Raw genomic sequence first — 18104 nt, 5'->3', positions numbered from 1 at the left:
AAACCCTCCTCCTTTATCCGGGCTTGGGACCGGCTGTATATCTCCAACACAGGCGGAGTTAAAAACTTTGTTTTTTTTTTTGAGGTAGTGATCAACATGAACATTGAGAAAAATGAAATGTTTGAGTAATCACAAGAAATTCTTATAATTTTGTCAACAGTGAAAGAATTTTTTTTTATTAGTTCTCAATATGACAATGCAACGACCCAGTGAAATCTCACTAGTGGGATCTGAGAAGAGTAGTGTGTACGCAGACCTTAACCCTACACCGAGGGGTAGAGAGGTTGTTTCCAAAAGACCCTCGGCTCAAGAAAACGAGAAGAGACAATATATCAGTAGCATCAAAAGAAACCAAAGGAATACTAACAGCAACATAAAAGCCAGAAAGTAGATGAAAACAATAGCAATAACCAGTAAATAGACCCGGCACTATAAAATGAAAGAGTAGTGAGAACACAACATTAACCACTAGCAGTCTAAGATAAAAATCCTATCAAACTAGCCTCACATAGTTACGACCCTACCCTACACCCCTAATACTCGACCTCCGCAGTTTCCTATCAAAGGCCATGTACTCGGAAATCTGATGTCGCGCCATCCTGCCTGATCACCTCTCCCCAATACTTCTTAGGTCGCCCCTACCTCTTCTAATGCCTTCCAGAGCCAGCCGCTCATACCTCCTCAGCGGTGTATCTGGGCTTCTCCTCTATACATGCCCAAACCATCTGAGTCTCGCTTCCCGCATCTTGTCATCAATGGGAGCCACGCCCACCTTCTCTCGTATATCGCCATTCCTAATCTTATCCATCCTCGTGTGCCCGCACATCCACCTCAACATCCTCATTTATGCTACTTTCATTTTTTGGATATGTGAGATGTTAACTGGCCAACACGCAGCCTCATACACCATGGCCGGTCTAACCACCGCTCTATAAAACTTACCTTTGAGTAACGGTGGCACTTTCTTCCAGATGCTAACCTCCATTTCATCCAACCCACCCTAATACGGTGTGTGACATCCTCGTCGATCTCCCTATCCCCCTGGATAACCGACCCAAGGTACTTGAAACTGCCTCTACTGGGGATTACCTGAGATTCAAGCTTCACGTCCATGCCCGCTTCCCTCGGCTCGACGCTGAACTTGCACTCCAGGTATTCTGTCTTGGTCCTGCTCAACTTGAAACCCTTATACTCAAGGGCCTGTCTCCAAACCTCCAGCCTCTCGTTACCGCCTCGCGTCTCATCAATCAGAACTATATCATCCGCGAATAACATACACCAAGGCACCTCTCCTTGAATATGGTGTGTAAGTGCGTCCATCACTAGGGCAAATAAAAATGGATTGAGCGCAGATCCTTGGTGTAACCCCATAACAACCCGAAAATGCTACGAGTCGCCTCCTACAGTTCTAACCCGAATCTTAGCTCCATCATATATGTCATTAATCGCCCTAATGTAGGCATCCGGCACACCTTTTGCCTCCAAGCATCTCCAAAGAACCTCTCTAAGAACCTTGTCATACGCTTTCTCCAGGTCAATAAACACCATGTGCATATCGTTCTTCCTATCCCTGTACTGCTCCACCAACCTCCTAATAAGGTGGATAACTTTCGTAGTAGAACGACCCGGCATGAACCCGAACTTGTTGTCGGATAGACACCGTCCTCCTTACCCTCACTTCTACCACTCTCTCCCAAACTTTCATGGTATGGCTCATTAGTTTGATACCCATATAGTTGATACAACTCTGGATATCACATTTGTTCTTATACAACGGAACTATCGTACTCCACCTCTACTCATCCGACATCCTCTTCGACATAAAAATAACATTAAACAGCCCAGTCAGCCACTCCAAGCATGCTCTTCCCACACACCTCCAAAATTCCACCGGAATTTCCTCAGGCCCGGTCGCTCTACCCGTACTCATCTTACGCATAGCTCCCACGACCTCATCAACCTTGATGCGCCTACAGTATCCAAAGTCACAGTGACTCGGAATGCTCCAACTCACCTAGCTCAATATCCTGATCTCCTTCTTCATTCAGAAGTTTATGAAAGTAAGACTGTCATCTCCTCTTAATTTGGGCCTCACCCATCAATACTCTACCGTCCTCGTCCTTGATGCACCTCACTTGGTCCAAATTTCGAGCCTTCCTCTCTCTCACCTTGGCCAGCCGGAATAACTTCTTATCCCCGTCTTTGTCCCCCAGTTCCTCGTACAGACGACCAAAAGCTGCAGTCTTAGCTTCTGTGACCGCCAGCTTAGCCTCCTTCCTAGCTACTTTATACCTCCCTGCTCGCTCTCCTCTCCTCCTCACTTGTGCTCCCTACTAACTCCAGGTATGCCGCGTTCTTTGCTTCCACATTACCTTGAACCACTTTATTCCACCACCAGTTGCTTTTGTGCCCGCCAGGGTAGCCCGTCGAGACCCCTAACACCTCTCTCAGAGCCTCTCTTATACAGTCTGCCGTCGTCGCCCACATAACGCCCGCGTACCCACTACTACTCCAGGCTCCCAAAGCTGCTAACCTCCCCTCCAACTCCTGGGCATTATCCTTAGTCAAGGCTCCCCACCTGATCCTCGATCGTCCTCGCATAGACCTCTTCTGCCTCTTTAACATAATACCAACGTCCATCACCAAGAGCCTATGCTGCGTCGCGAGGATCTCACCCGGGATAACCTTGTAATCCTTGCACAGCCTTCTGTCACATCTCCTGGGGAGTAGATAGGCAATCTGAGTCTTTGTCACGGCTCTTCGGAAAGTAACCAAGTGCTCCTCCCTCTTCGGAAAACTAGAGTTCGCAGTCACCAACTCAAAAGCCTTAGCGAAATCCAACAGCGAAGTACCTCCTCCGTTCCTATCCCCAAAGCCAAAGTCGTCATGCACCTCGCCATAGCCACCTGCAGTAGACCCAATATGTCCATTGAAGTTCCCTCCTATAAATAACCTCTCAGCAGGAAGAACATTATGCACAATCTCATCCAACCCCTCTCAGAAGCGCCTTTTAACCTCCTCATCCATGCCCACATGCGGCGCATAGGCGCTAACGACGTTTAGAGTGCACTCTCCAACCACCAACTTAATAGTCATTAATCTATCATTGACCCGCCTAACCTCAACCACAGACTCTCTAAGATCCTTATCCACCAGAATACCTGCTCCATTCTTACCCTTCCGGACTCCAGAGAACCAAAGCTTATACCCATCTGCATCCCTCGCCTTCGATCCAACCCACCTTGTCTCCTGGACACACGCTATATTGAGTTTCTTCTTCTGGAGGATCTTCACCAGCTCTATAGACTTACCCGTCAATGTTCCTATGTTCCATAACCCAATTCTCAACCTATAGGCTCCCTTGTTCCCCTTACCTCCCCTGCCTCCTGCCCTACCCCTGACCCCTGGCCCACTCCCCACCCCCACCCCCCGAGGACATGACCTTACTCTACCATCTCAGACTACAGCCATTATACCTACGGCAGACTAAGGAAATCACTAACACATAAGAGGCAACGGACCAAACTAGAAGAGAACAAGTTGTAACTACAGACCCGTTAATATAAAGATTAAACTAATGCGAACTAAAATGGTAACAATCTAGCTAACACAAAGAAGGGTAACAGGAATACGGGAGGTACCAATTCCCGCGAATAAAACCTGGAGATTGTCTTGATGCACGCGACGATGTTGCGGCACCTGGCGCGTTCCCGTCCAAATTCCTACCGCCCCTTGCTGACACTCGCCTAGGCTGTTCTCCAATGTTTGCACGCACACATCCCGCTTGTCGCCAATAGCCATCGACTCTTGCCTGCAATACGCACAAAACACCACGGCACCAAGAAAGAGGGGGGGTTGTCACCGCTAGCACTAGTGAAGCCCTAGCAGTAGCAAAGATAGGAAAAGGGAGAGGAAAATAAGAGAAAGGGGGGGAAAAACAGTTAAGGGGGGGGGGGGGGGGGTTGCATGGCAGGTAATAAGAATAAGGAAAGAAAGGGAACAAGGGGGCGTCACCGGAAAAGTCGCCGGCGGGCAGCAGTGCCGCACCAGCAGATGCGAAGGGAGAGGAAAAGATGAGAAAAGGGGGGAGAAGAAAAACAGTGGGAAAAAGAAGAAGAAAAAATGGGGAAAAGGTGCTGCTATAGTCACCGGAAAAGGGGGCGTCGGCGGGCAGCGGTCGCCAGAGATGATGCCTCTTTTAGTTTTGGGAGTGGGGGAATAAGGAAGAAAAAAGAGAGATGGGGGGAGGCGAGAGAGATGGGGGGACTTACCTGCTGGGTGTGGGTGTCGTCGGCCGCCGGCCATACAAGTAACTGTTAGAGCTGGCTGGGGGAGGGAGCGTGGAGAGAGAAAGTATTAGAAAAGAAGAAAAATCAAAAAAGAAAAATGATGTTACATTCCATCTATTATCCATGATAGAAAGGTAGTATTCAGTTCAGTTGTTTGATATGCGGTTAAACAGTGAACTTCCATTTGATTAGGGAGGGGAAGACTGGGATAAACATAAATCAAGAATATGCAAAAATCAACATGGACAACCTGAAGCTCCTGATCAACAACAATAGGAGGAAGAAGACCACGCAAATAGTGGGAATCCCTTTCTTTCTCCCTAGAAGCAAGCCCTTTGTTGTAGTTTGGATCACGCAAATATGAGCGTCCGCTGCTCAAACAACAGAATCATATTCATAATGGACATAAACTGTACATCTGCTTAACACTAAAAAAATAATGAAGTTGATCAACAGATTCCATAAAATGACATCATTTTCAAGTGAGTTCAAATAAATAAAAAAATTGAATTTTTTTAACAAAAAGGATACTTTTGAATTCACGCAGCCAATTATAGAAATCACCCAAATTTGTGGCGTCCATCATGGTGTTCAACATGGATATGCTCCTGAATACAATATAAAAAGCATTGAGTATCAGTCAACAGAGCATTACATAGTACCTGAATTGAGGCTTTTTCAGTTGAATGAGGCTTACCCTTTAGCTGTACTTTCAAAGTCTGCCTGAATCAGGTCATTATGTGTAGTTTCAGCTTGAAAATAAACATCAGGGATTATTTATTTTCGCGGTGCACATTTTGAGTCATTAGAGTATGCTCTTATTGTTATGGTCGAAAGAAGAGGAATTGGTCTCTGAATGGAGAAATTATACGTTATATTAGAATTCCATTGGTAGCACAACCATTGTAGAAGTAGCAGCAATGTATCAATAAAAGGGTAGAAAAATACTACTTCTGTTTCAATTTAGATGCAGTGTTATCAAAGGCGAAAAGTGCAAAAAAACTCTAAGGCCTATTGGGGCTTTAAGCGCAAAGCGCAAATAAATCATGGGCTTTAATGAAGAAAGGCACAAATGGAAAACAACTACAGAATGTATGTGTAATCCAAGAAATATCTATAAGAATGAATGCTAAATATATGGACAAGAAAATTGAAGAAAATTTACGATAAAATGAAATATCAATTGTTTAGTGCCGCCCTTTTAGGATTACGCTCATTGGCAAGGAAAAGTATACCTTAGAGCATTGATGACAATATTAAAGCGCCTGCGAAACGAGGCGAAGCGCTCAACATGTTTTGAGCCTCGCTTCAGGACTTAAGCGCGCCTTTGATAATATTGTTTAGATGACACACTTTCCTTATTAGTTCGTTCCAAAAAGAATGACACATTTCTACAATTGAAAATAATTCAACTTTAAATTCTTCATTTTACCCATTTTACCCTTAATGACAAGCTTTTATAACCATACAAATGTCATGGCCCCACAAAACTTTTACCTCTTAAGCTTTTAAGATCACAAATTTCAAAAGACTTCTTTTTTCTCTTAAATTCCGTGCCGATTCAAACTACCTCATCTAAATTGAAACGGAGGGAGTATGATAATTAGCTAAACTTGTAATTAAAAATAGATTATCGGTTTCTCATTCAAAGATCCAATTCTCCTTCTTTCGGCGATCGAGTCTTCAAGAGTCCGCATATTAAAAGAATTCTGCCAAAAAAGGTATATGATTAGTCACGAAGATGAACATCTCCCGAATAGTTTCCCGCATTGTCCAACAGAATGGAAGATGTCATGTTTTGTCGAAGCTCAGATGACCGGGAAAACGACTTTATTTTTATCTTTCACCCACATATTCAAGAGTTGATGTCGGCGCAGAGTGGATTTTAAAGAAAATTCAGCAAGAAAAGGATTAACTATTGGTTCCTATTGTGAAAAAGACAGTGAGTGTAGGCCATAGGAAATGCAGCTGGTAAAGCAGATGTTATTCACTTAAACAAATTGAACGAAGTGCATATCTCACAATCAGCTCAACAATATTTTCCAATAAAGACATAACTGAATACAAAAATAATCATGCTGACAAAAGGTTAAATAAAAGAATTCTGGGCTAGTATAATACCTCCAAATAGTTTTAGCAAAATAACATGCGCAGCAGATGTCATTCACTGAGTCGGTAGCATATCTATAGCAGCAGACACATCTTGATACCAGCTGGTGTGCAAAATTGGAAACTCTATGATCATTGTTCCTTAAAGTTCTCCATAGTGTGCCACTGGAATGTATACTCCAAATGAGTAAGGGAAGAAGCTCCCAATCATCAACGGTCTGCCAAAACAGGAAGGAGGAATGCATCAATGACATGAATGGTTCTAGACAAATCATCAGCCAAGGCGTAAGGCTCTTTAAGATCTTGATTTGTACTCCATGTGTATGTGTTCTATGCAATCGTGAGTGCGCGTCTATATTTTAACATTTACCAAAACCACCATGCATGGCGAATCGACCCGTGGCCACCCATAACTCTCACCTCCATCAACAAGACAACAACTATGATAAAAATTAATTTAGGCTGCACGTTATGTAACATTCATATTTTTTATAATCTCCTTCATAATATTCCAGACTTTGCCACTGGTAAAAAGATGCAATCTAGTACAACACAACTTAAATATGGGTGCTTTGCATTGCCTACCGGACATTATACCAGTTGATCAAGAGATTTAATTTCTACCACCAACAAACAAATTGTTAGATAGTTATGTAAATAACGTGAATTAGTCATAGTCCCACATAGAATAGAAGTAGGATATGTATTGTATAAATAGGGCTCATTGTATTATAATTGAAGAGAATATCAATAATAGATTTTTCTCCCGTACATTCTCACATGGTATAGATTTTAACATACAACTTTTAGTCAAGAATTTGAGAAATTGGTGTAGCAAAATGAAATCCAATACTATGAATAGATGGATGGTTTCTTTACCGGATTATATTGAGTTCCTTCAGAACAAAGCATGTAAACATACATCTTCAAAGATAGCTTCCGTTATTCAAACAGGTAATAGCATGACTTGTGTCTCTCAATCTTCATCCTCCGAGTCTTAAGTCGTTGATTCAGGTGCATCTGATCACATTCTGATAACAAATTTCTTTTCACTACTATTCCATAATCTCAATCTCTTCCAACAGTCACATTGGCCAACGGGTCTCAAACCATGGCAACTGGAATAGGTCAAGCAACTTCATTTCCTTCATTACCATTAGATTCAGTTCTTTATGTTTCCGATAATCCTTTTGATCTCATAGTCGTTAGTCGCTTAGCCAAATCACTTAAATGCTATGTTTTATTTCTTGATGATCTTGTTTTTATACAGGAACGTGGTACAAGGCGGATCAATAGTATCGGGCGTGAATCAAATGGACTTTATTACCTTATCCTTGCTAAATCACATGAACTCACATCTTGTCTTTCTTCAACAACTTGTCATGTTACCAATTCCCCAGATTTATAATATAAACGGTTGGAACATCCCAATTTGCCAAAGCTTCAGAAAATGATACCTGGATTATCTCACTTGTCCACTCTTGAGTATGAGTCATGTCAGCTCGGTAAGCATGCTCGCTCCCATTTCCCTCGACGTCCTGATAATCGAGCAGAGTCACCTTTCACTTTAGTCCATTCAGATGTTTGGGGTCCTAGTCGGGTCAGTTCTACCTTGGGATTCCGTTACTTTATCAGTTTCATTGATGATTATTCCCGTGCACTTGGATATTTTTGATGAAATATTTTTCCGACCTTCTACGCTGAAATTCAAAATCAATTTGGGTTTCTATCCGCACATTTCGTAGTGAAAATGCCCTAGAGTATTTGTCTTCCCCATTTCAGCAGTTTATGAATTCTCATGGAATCATTCATCAAACATCTTGTCCGCACACATCTCAACAAAATGGGATAGCTAAAAGAAAGAATAGACATCTCATTGAAACTGCTCGTACCCTACTCATACAATCTCATCTTCCGTTGCATTTTTGGGGGATGCAGTTCTCACATCTTGCTATCTTATTAATCGTGTGCCATCCTTAGCTATCCAGAATCAAGTTCCATTCTCTGTCTTGTTTCCCCACTCACATTTATTATCTCTTCCACCCCGTATCTTTGGGAGCACGTGTTTTGTTCATAACCTTACTCCAGGAAAAGATAAGTTAGTTACCCGTGCTCTTAAGTGTGTATTTCTAGGTTACTCGAGAACGTAAAAGGGATATCGATGTTATTCACCTGACCTCCAGTGGTACCTTATGTCCGTTGATGTTACCTTCTTTGAAACACAGTCATACTTCATAAGTCCAAGTTATTACTTAGATATTTCTGAGGTGCTACCAGTTCCATCTTTTGGAGGTTAAGTCACTACTTCTCATTCATCTTCCTCAACAACTCCAGCTCTACCACCTACAGCTCCAGTCCCAGCTCCACCACCTACAGCTCTAGTTCCAGCTTTACCACCTACAGCTCCAGTTTAAGCTCCACCACTCCTGACTTATCATCATCGGTTGCGCCCAGCATCAGGCCCAACTGATTTACGTCCTGCACCTGACCATGCTCTTACTGCGGACTTGTCTCCTCTTAGTCAACAGATTGCACTTCGAAAAGGTATACGGTCCACACTTAATCCTAATCCCCACTATGTCGTTATCATCGTCTGTCATCGCCCCATTATGCGTTTGTATCATCTTTGTCCTTTGTTTTCATCCCTAAGTCTACAGGTGAAGCACTGTCTCATCCAGGATGGCAACGGGCTATGATTGACGAGATGTCTGCTTTACATACGAGTGGTACTTGGGAGCTTGTTCCTCTTCCTTCAGGTAAATCTACTGTTTGTTAGATCCAAATTTCAATGATGAAAAATAACACATCTTTATTTGTAGGTCCATTGCAGAAGCAAAGGAGAACGAGAGCAAGACTATCAACGATATACGAAGGAAGACGAGAAAGGAAGGAGTAAAAGAGAAAAAGGAAAAGATATGCGAAGATCTGACAACCTAGATGATGGAAGATAAGAAAGGAAGTTCCAGGAGTAGAGAAGTTTGAGACTGCTGAGATTCCGCCCATTGAAGCACTGAAGATACGCGTCTCAAAGAAAGTTGTCATTCTCCGAAATCAAAGGATTAATCATGGGACGTTTGCTTAAGGGGATTCGCTTGCAGATGGAAAGTACACCGATCAAGACCCAAAACCAGGAAGTTCCACACTTACTCTTGGAATGAACCAAATCTGATTCACTCCAAGGATCAATTCCTTGGGACTGCAAATCTCTCAAGATCTGCCACAATCAATCAAAGCACATTTCAAAGTGTATATATTGCAAATCAGCAAAGAGGAAAACAAACCAGAAACTCTTTCAAACCCAAGGATATTGTATCCACAACAAAGCCCTTATAGCTGCTACAAATGGACCTATTTGGACCAACTAGAACCGCTAGCATTGAAGGTAAACGATATGCATTTGTTATTGTTGATGACTACTCACGTTTTATATGGATAATATTCGTATCTCACAAAGATGAGGCCTTGAAAAACTTTGAGATCTTATGCAAAAGAATTCAGAGAGAAAAGGAGCATCTCATTTCAACCATATAAAGCGACCATGGAGGTGAATTTGAAAGCACATCATTTGAAGAATTCGGCAATGATCAAGGATATACTCATAATTTCTCAGTCCCAAGATCACCTCAACAAAATGGAGTGGTTGAGCGCAAGATTAGAACTTTGCAAGATATGGCCAGAACAATGATATTAGAACACTCTCTGCCAAATCACTTTTGGGCAGAAGCAGTCAGCACAACATGCCATATCCTCAGCAGATGTCTCATACGGCCAATTCTAAAGAAGACTCCATATGAACTGTGGAAAGGTAAAAGGCCAAACATAGGCTACTTTCATCCTTTCGGAAGTAAATGCTTCATTCACAACAATGGTAAGGACAATCTTGGTATGTTCGACCCAAGAAGTGATGAAAGTATATTTCTTGGATATTTCTTGGATGAAGGTATATTTCTTGGATATTCAATTAACAGTAGATCATTTAGAGTTTACAACAAACGTACATTATGTTAGAGGAGTCAGTTCATGTTATCTTTGAAGATAATAACTCTATGGCCGAGAAAGGAATTATTGCAGGTGATGAAGATATATATCAGGACATATCGAAGACAAATGAATCTCAGGAACAACAGAAATCCACTGACAACAGCAATGAACTTACCGAGTCGACTAATGAATCTATCAGTAACCAGGTTGAACCTAAGAAATAGTCGACTACTCAGCCTGCTGAAACAAGACCAAATGAACGGAGAAGTGAACCTGAATACCACAAAAGTTCATCATAGGAAATCCAAACGATGGAATGAAAACCAGAGGAGCTCTCAAGAAAAAGGCCAACATCACACTTATCTCACAAAATCGAACCAACGAAGGTTGACGAAGCCTTAAAGGACTCTAGCTGGGTACAAGCCATGCAAGATATAGTTTAAAGAAGTAGCATACTGGCTAACCGTTGCAGCAGGTATTAGTCATCATGTCATGTTGGCACGGATATAGTTTAAAGAAGTAGCATACTGGCTAACTGTTGACAAACCGTTGCAGCAGGTATTAGTCATCATGTCAATCAGGCTGGCCTGTATGTACAATTTTTTTTTTTTTTTGCGAAGTAACTAATTTTATAAATTAATTACAAAAACCCTTAGCATAAAGATTATGCTAAGGTTATAAGATAGTTAAAAGACCCCCAAAAAAAGAGCAACAAAAAACTCAGTTTGTACAAGTTAATTGTGGAATAGAGAAGTCAAAATTAACATTTGCATTAACATGTAATAAACGGGAAACAGAATAGCATTGTACAATTCTGGAATGAATATGAATATTACGTGTTAGTACTCACAGCAGGATGAAGATTTGAAACTGCTGTGCCTGATGACGTGATGATTACTGCTGGTTTATGAGAACTTCTGGCATAACCAACAGCATGAAATGCAAGTGAGCGCTCATCAATGCATGCAATACAACTTGTTGCAGGATGAGTAGAAGCAGCAATAGCAAGAGGAGATGACCGTGAGCCTGGAGCTACACAAAAATACTAGATGTGGAAGAATCAGATACTTGTATTTCAATTAAACCATATTTATAAAGTTGAAAATAGTCTCACCGTCAGACCAAGTCGAGTACATTCTTCAATTAGTAGTGACGCCCACAAGATATTTATGTTTGCGCACTCTTGCAAGTGGCAACTAAATTGTGTGTTGTCATTCTGTTGATGCTGAAAATAAGTAATGATTCAAAGTAATATCTTCAAAGTTTTCAATTGAACATGATTAAAAACAAAAGATAATACATTTTTTCATTTTTCTAGAGAAGGAAATCCTTACTTAGTTTCACTTACATAGTTGCTCTGGTGGTGAGCACCCTCCACTTCCAACCAAGAGGTTGTGAGTTCGAGTCACCCCAAGAGCAAGGTGGGGAGTTCTTGGAGGGAGGGAGCCGAGGGTCTATCGGAAACAGCCTCTCTACCCTAGGGTAAGGGTAAGGTGAACTACCCTCCCCAGACCCCACAAGTGAGATTATACTGGGTTGTTGTTGTTGTTGTAATGGATATAACGAATTTTATATATATATACACACCAAATAGCTTAGACCAAATACTCTCGATTCCACTGCAAAACTTTGCCTCATTCACCTCGAACAGTGGACTTCTAAAAAGAACATAGGGGAAACTATAACATACTTTCATACATTTCATTTTAACCAGGGAATGTAGATGCTAAATCATGCTAACTAAGAGGAAAACAAAGCAAACTGCCTTTTTTGGCAAGTTAGAATAATGATAATTGGCTCGACAACTCAAAGCTAGCTGTCTTTTGGTACTTTTTCATTGTAAACCTGTTCCAAGGTTACCTTATTCGAGATATACTGGCACATGAACACTAATTCACCGAATTAGCTAAAAAGTAAAGGCAATATCACAGGTATCATGGACATTTATCTTCCAGAATCTTCATCCTTGAATTTTATGTTTAGCCATCTTCTCTGAAATTATAGTACTATGAAACTATTTATCATTATATGAATAAACAATACTTGACTAACCAGACAACAGAAGAAAGTTGTATTCTCCAAACATCTCGGCCATCTGTCTAAAGAGACTCATCATTCCAAATCATTTCGAAGTTACTAAAAGTATCTGCACATGAAACTCATGTCAACAACATCTTTAGCACAGAATAGAATCGGAGCATGCTGTGCAACTTTGTATTCATATAAAAGGCTCTAACTCGCAAGATTCATAGATTAGCATACCATGTTGTTGGAAATGGCTAAAGTAGGTGACATTCTGGCGAAGAACTGACTGAAACAGTAAGAAGCATCTTTCTGCATGCAGCAAAGGCAATTAGAGAAAATAAGTTAATAAATGAATAAAGCATATCTCATCAGTGAAAAGAACATTATTGTTTGTTCTCTTCTTTTGTTCATTTCGAATAAATATGGGGAAGAAAGATCATTTTGCATGCAGAATAATTAGTGACACTTCAACCACGAGATCATGAAAAGCATCCAAGAAAGAGTAATTACCAGGATAAAGGGGATACCAGTTCCAAAGTGCACGGCCCGACGTATTTCTCGAACAGTTTCTGAAGATTCGCATATACCTATAAAAGGAATTTCTCAGTGGTGTTTCAAAGCAAAAACATGAGTGGAAGTGTTGACACTCATTATCAACAGGGTCAAGTCCTACAATAACCATCAATCCGTAGAATCTCTTGTTATCAAATTTAAAGTTTACAAGTACAAGACTTTATCTAGAAGATGGAAAACAGTGTTTCATCGGAAAGCTGTAAAACAGTGTTCAGGCTTGCTCTTTGTCAAGGAAGAGTAGACAATAATTTCTAGAAGATGGAGAAACAAGGAAGAGTTTTCCAATTTGAAACTTGTTAGTGTGCTTGGGCTGAAATTTGGAAGAAAGGGGAGCAGTGAGAGGAAAGCAAAAAGAAAGATTTTGCATTGTTTGGCACAGGAGAAGTTGGAGGGTATTAGTTCAGGACGCTATGTGGGTTCAGACTTCCCCTCAATTTTGCAACCCTTCTAGAAAAAGTTTTTCCCTTTTCAACCGTTACAAAAGGGAAGTACAAAAATGAAATTATTGCAATTTCTCAAATGAGGTCAAATGGGATATGGCAAATTGTCGGATCTCCCATCACTTCTACTCTCTCCCTTCAAGGCAACACCCTTTTGTCATAGTGCAACTTTAAAACATAGTATTACCATTTGAGCATCTTCTCCCTCCCTTTTATGTACTTCTCGAAGAGTCGCACCAATGTGATTGCTGCAGCATCTATCTTCTTCAGAACAAAGGTTATGTTCAGCCTGAAGAAATTGAGACTCCGAATATCAGTTGTCCATGGCATGATGGCGTATAAAAAATGACAATACTCAAGATACTCTTTGGTTTTCGAAAAAGCAGACATGCCAACATAATTATTTATTGTTAACAACTCTATATAACAAGAACAAATGGGGTCAGATTTAAACAAATAGATTATTATATGGGCATATATCCCTATTATGATACCTAGTATACAACAAGAAAGGTTGTTATACCACCAATGTTATATGAAAGTGAATGGCGGGCCTAGAAGGCCCAACATATGCACAAGATAGTGTCCTAGAAATGCACTGTTAAGACGAATTTACAGTGATACAAAATTTGGACAAGATTAGATGATTACATTAGATAGAGAGTACAAGTAGCACAGACAAAAGATAAAATGAGAGAAGGTTGACTGAGATGGTATTGCCATTTTCTAGGTAGACCTCCAAATGCACCAGTTCGTAGGTGCGACATTATGATGACTGAAGTTCTAAAGAGGGACGAATTAGATCTAAAAACACATGTAGGGAAGTTAACTTAAAAGACCTATAGCCTCTCAAAATCAATGCACATTTAGTTGAGAACAGAGCACAAGGGAAGCAAAGGATCCAGATAGGCAATACCAACTAACAGGGATGATGCACTTCAAGAAGGACCGCGGAGTAGCACAGAGATGGCAATGACATCCCAGGAAAAAGGAAAACTCCCACGCTGCAGTATAAATAATCGCAGCCATGGAAATAGAAGATTACCTGCAAAAGTGATGACTTATACGCTTGAAGAGCCTCCTCGAAGGTACAGATACAAGAATGCCATGCCACCGTAGATAAGATAGAAGCACTTTCAAACTCCTCTAGTTCAATCTACGGTGATAAATTTCTCAAATTAACAATGTTTTAATTTGATGAGAAACTAAAAATGAAGCACAAGAGTAAGTCCATCACAGAATTCAAGAGGTGTAGTTCAAAGCATACCAAACATTAGAGAGAAGAGAAAAAATATTCAGAGGCTAAACCATGGCCATGCAAAAAGACTCATTTTTACCTGGGGTATGAAGAACAAAATTTCCTAACAGCACAAACTGCATACAAAGTGATATGAGGGAAAAATGTATGGAAATAAAAGTGTACCTTTCAAGATGGCCTTCAGGAGAGCACTTCATGACAGGTACCAACTGATTTTAGAAAAAAATGGATACAGCTTGCAACCAAAGTGCTGCTGCTCACTTGCCTCGACTAACTTGGCCGCTAGATCTCAGAGATTTTTGCAAATGGTTCAATCTTTTTCTCAACATTGGATCGGCATAAGGGACAAACTACTTGTTGTAACAACCACTTCAACAGGCATATTTCATGAAATATATGACTGCAATTTTCAATTCGACATACTACGGAACCACTGTAAAACTCTTCAATACATATGGGACACAAGTCAATGTTCATTATCTTATCGAATCTTAGTTTTTTTATCCCCATTTTCTCCTCCAATCCCTTAATACCAACAATACGCAAATCAACATGCTGTTGACTTTTTACCCAAACTTCGAAATTATAAGTTTGTCCCAGGTTTTGGTACAGGTCAGTGAACGTGGTTTGCTCGAAATACGTAACCTTACTAATACACAAGTATAATAGCGACTGTGTTGTAGTTGGACGGTCCTTAATCAATGTCATTATTTTTTTGATCAATTTCTCCTCATTCTCAACAATGTCAACACGGCAGCCTACTTTCCACTGCATCCCCTCATCCAGACAAAATGTGTCCATTAGGAAGAAAATCTTCGAAATAACATCCTTACCACTATCATATGACAAATCACCACAATTTATCCAAAAAGTTTTCTCGCATTTATGTTGCAAGATACAACATACCTTTTCAGAAGAAGAAGAACAAACTATCTCTTCATCAGAAGAAGAAGAAGATAACGAGGGGCATATCTTTTCACATATTGCAACCTTAAGCGGAAACCCATCTTGGAAGGTACAGAAATTAGGGCCAATGGATTTCCACCGGCACTCAACTCTCGTCATTGTGAGGTTCTTTTGTTCTTGCATTGCAATGTAGTCTTTCAATTGAAAAGCTTTGAATTGGGAATCAACTCATACTATGTGAAAAAAGCTTTCACTTTCACTGAATTGAATGTTCGATGAATCTTGAAGTGCGAATGTAGTGAATTGCGTTGACTACTCAGAACGCAAATGTGAAATTTCACTGAATTGAATGTTCTTGAAGTATTACGGGGAAGAAGATTTGAATTAGGAATCAAATCGGAATATGTGAAAAAAGCTTTCACTTTCACTGAATTGAATGTTCGATGAATCTTGAAGTGCGAATGTAGTGAATTCCGTTGACTACTCAGAATATTGCAAATGTGAAATTTCACTGAATTGAATGTTCTTGAAGTATTACGGGGAAGAAGATTTGAATTGGGAATCAAATCGGAATAAGTGAAAAAAGCTTTCACTTTCACTGAATTGAATGTTCGATGAATCTTGAAGTGCGAATGTAGTGAATTCCGTTGACTACTCAGAATGCAAATGTGAAATTTCACTGAATTGAATGTTCTTGAAGTATTACGGGGAAGAAGATGCGGAGCGTGTTGTGAGACTTTACGGAATGCTGTTTTGAATAAAAAGGAATTGGACTATTTTTTATTTCTTTTTCATTTTTTCTTTTAGTAGAGAAAAATAGGAAACAAATGAGACTATAATATTTCTTAGAAAATGGATTAAATTTCATAGGCATGTACAATTGATAGTGTGTACCCCATCGTGATCAGTAGATTATTTTTTTAAAATCACATAAAATTAATTGTAATTATAATTTTATCTAATACGAAAAGTGCTTCACAATGGTAAAAATGTACGGATTTTTTCATGAAAATAATTTTATATATATATATATATATATATATATATATATATATATATATATATAGAACTCTTTCATGGCTGTAAGATCACATATGGCTCTATATGTTATCCATGGTATAGTATTAAAGGACATATGTTAAAATTCTAAAGTCATACCAATAACTACTCATGGAAAAGAATACTTTGAAGAATCATTCCTAAACCTAAAAGGAAATAAAAGTGTTTGAAATTTTATATAAATTATTTAGAAAGAACTAATCGGTTAAAATTGCAATTATTCTTCTTTTAAAAATCTATTATTTTCATATTTCAAATAAGGAAGGCATTAATACACAAAATGTAGTTAGATTTCGAAATCCTAAATATTAGAAAAATATTAAATGATTATTTCTAAATATTAGAAAAAATTAAATGACTATTTCTCAACATTAAAAAATTATTAAAATACTATTTTGTCCAAATTGAACATGACCTACTTTTAAAGAGTGAAAAAGACTAATAACATTTCGCTAAGCACTTTCGTTCTTTTAATATAATATAGACTAGTTTTAGGGTATGTGCTTTGGATGTGCAACTTGTTCAACGAAAAAAAGTTAATTTGAAATATGTGTTTGAATTATAAAATAAGATTGTAAGTTTCTAAAGATGATGAATGTTGATGGTGTATAATTAACTTTATAAAGATAAAAACTACCCCCACAAAAATCCTCAATCATCGGTCAAGAATTCAACTTAAAATGTATTCTAGAGAATGATGAAATTAGAATGAGAAGTAATATTTAATTTTGAAGTGTCATTATTCAAGTGAGATTAGTATTTAAATAATTTTAGTATTAGGTAACTCCATAATTATAAATATTTTTAAAATAATTAATTTTATCTTATATGAAATCTATTTCTAAAAGTAAAATGATCGATCAATATTTTGCATTGGAGCATATGTATTCCATCTTGATTTGAACGACACATCTTTTGGGAATCTTACGAAAACTTTAGCATTTTCTATGATATAATATTGAATCCAAAATATCTATATTCACTGGCAAAAGCAAAGATAGATTCATGCAATAATCATAGATTCGAGTTAGAATTACTTACCCCAATGCTATAGATGAAAGTTTCCTTAAACAAACCTCCACTCGAGCTCCGTAGGTCCCAAAATGGTGAAATAACTAGGTTCAAAATGAGGCTATTTATATAAGTGCTGAAAAATTACTGCTAGGGCAATTTGATTGCTGGTGCAGAAAATAGTTGTTGGTGCAATTTTATTTTTGGTGCAAAAATTGGTTGCAAGTAAAATTATTTTTATTGTTGATTTTTGTGCTTAAACCTTCCTCCCGAACATGCCGAAACTCACCCTCCCGGACCCCTCTAATTCATTCTGACTAGTTCATGCCTTGTATGGACATATTCAAAGCCTTTGAAACAAGAAATGAAACACTACAACACAAAAACAACAACTCAAAGTCAAATCCTAAAAGTTCCAACTTTCATGCAACATTGCCGAAATACTCTCAAGCC

General features: G+C 39.2%; 2 protein-coding genes across 2 annotated transcripts; both read right to left on the bottom strand.

Moving 5' to 3' along the window:
• Window positions 1-388: 388 nt before the first annotated feature.
• LOC104092434 (uncharacterized) lies at window positions 389-16331 on the bottom strand. Its single transcript, XM_033655162.2, has 12 exons — window positions 14841-16331; window positions 14463-14573; window positions 13605-13706; window positions 12932-12991; window positions 12642-12713; window positions 11494-11604; window positions 11230-11424; window positions 6411-6616; window positions 4821-4897; window positions 4540-4660; window positions 4272-4326; window positions 389-3881 (listed from the first exon to the last, which is right to left on the bottom strand). Exons 3-11 carry the CDS (start codon window positions 13605-13607, stop codon window positions 4317-4319), a joined length of 855 nt encoding a protein of 284 aa, XP_033511053.1. The 5' UTR covers window positions 13608-13706; window positions 14463-14573; window positions 14841-16331; the 3' UTR covers window positions 389-3881; window positions 4272-4316.
• LOC138909489 (uncharacterized) lies at window positions 2287-4305 on the bottom strand. The gene is made up of 2 exons (XM_070200689.1): window positions 4272-4305; window positions 2287-2942 (listed from the first exon to the last, which is right to left on the bottom strand). Exons 1-2 carry the CDS (start codon window positions 4303-4305, stop codon window positions 2287-2289), a joined length of 690 nt encoding a protein of 229 aa, XP_070056790.1.
• Window positions 16332-18104: the final 1773 nt, after the last annotated feature.

The sequence above is a fragment of the Nicotiana tomentosiformis genome, chromosome 4, assembly GCF_000390325.3.
Source record: "Nicotiana tomentosiformis chromosome 4, ASM39032v3, whole genome shotgun sequence".
NCBI lineage: Eukaryota > Viridiplantae > Streptophyta > Magnoliopsida > Solanales > Solanaceae > Nicotiana > Nicotiana tomentosiformis.
This window is presented reverse-complemented; position numbering and strand designations above follow the sequence as displayed.

Coding starts and splice junctions, on each gene's coding strand:
- LOC138909489 (XM_070200689.1), bottom strand. CDS start 4,305: ATGGCCGGCGGCCGACGACACCCACACCCAGCAG. Junction 2,943..4,271: donor ACGACACCCACACCCAGCAG/GTAAGTCCCCCC, acceptor GGTTATTTATAG/GAGGGAACTTCAATGGACAT.
- LOC104092434 (XM_033655162.2), bottom strand. Junction 12,714..12,931: donor GGCCGTGCACTTTGGAACTG/GTATCCCCTTTA, acceptor TGCTGCATGCAG/AAAGATGCTTCTTACTGTTT. Junction 11,605..12,641: donor TAGCCATTTCCAACAACATG/GTATGCTAATCT, acceptor ACTTATTTTCAG/CATCAACAGAATGACAACAC.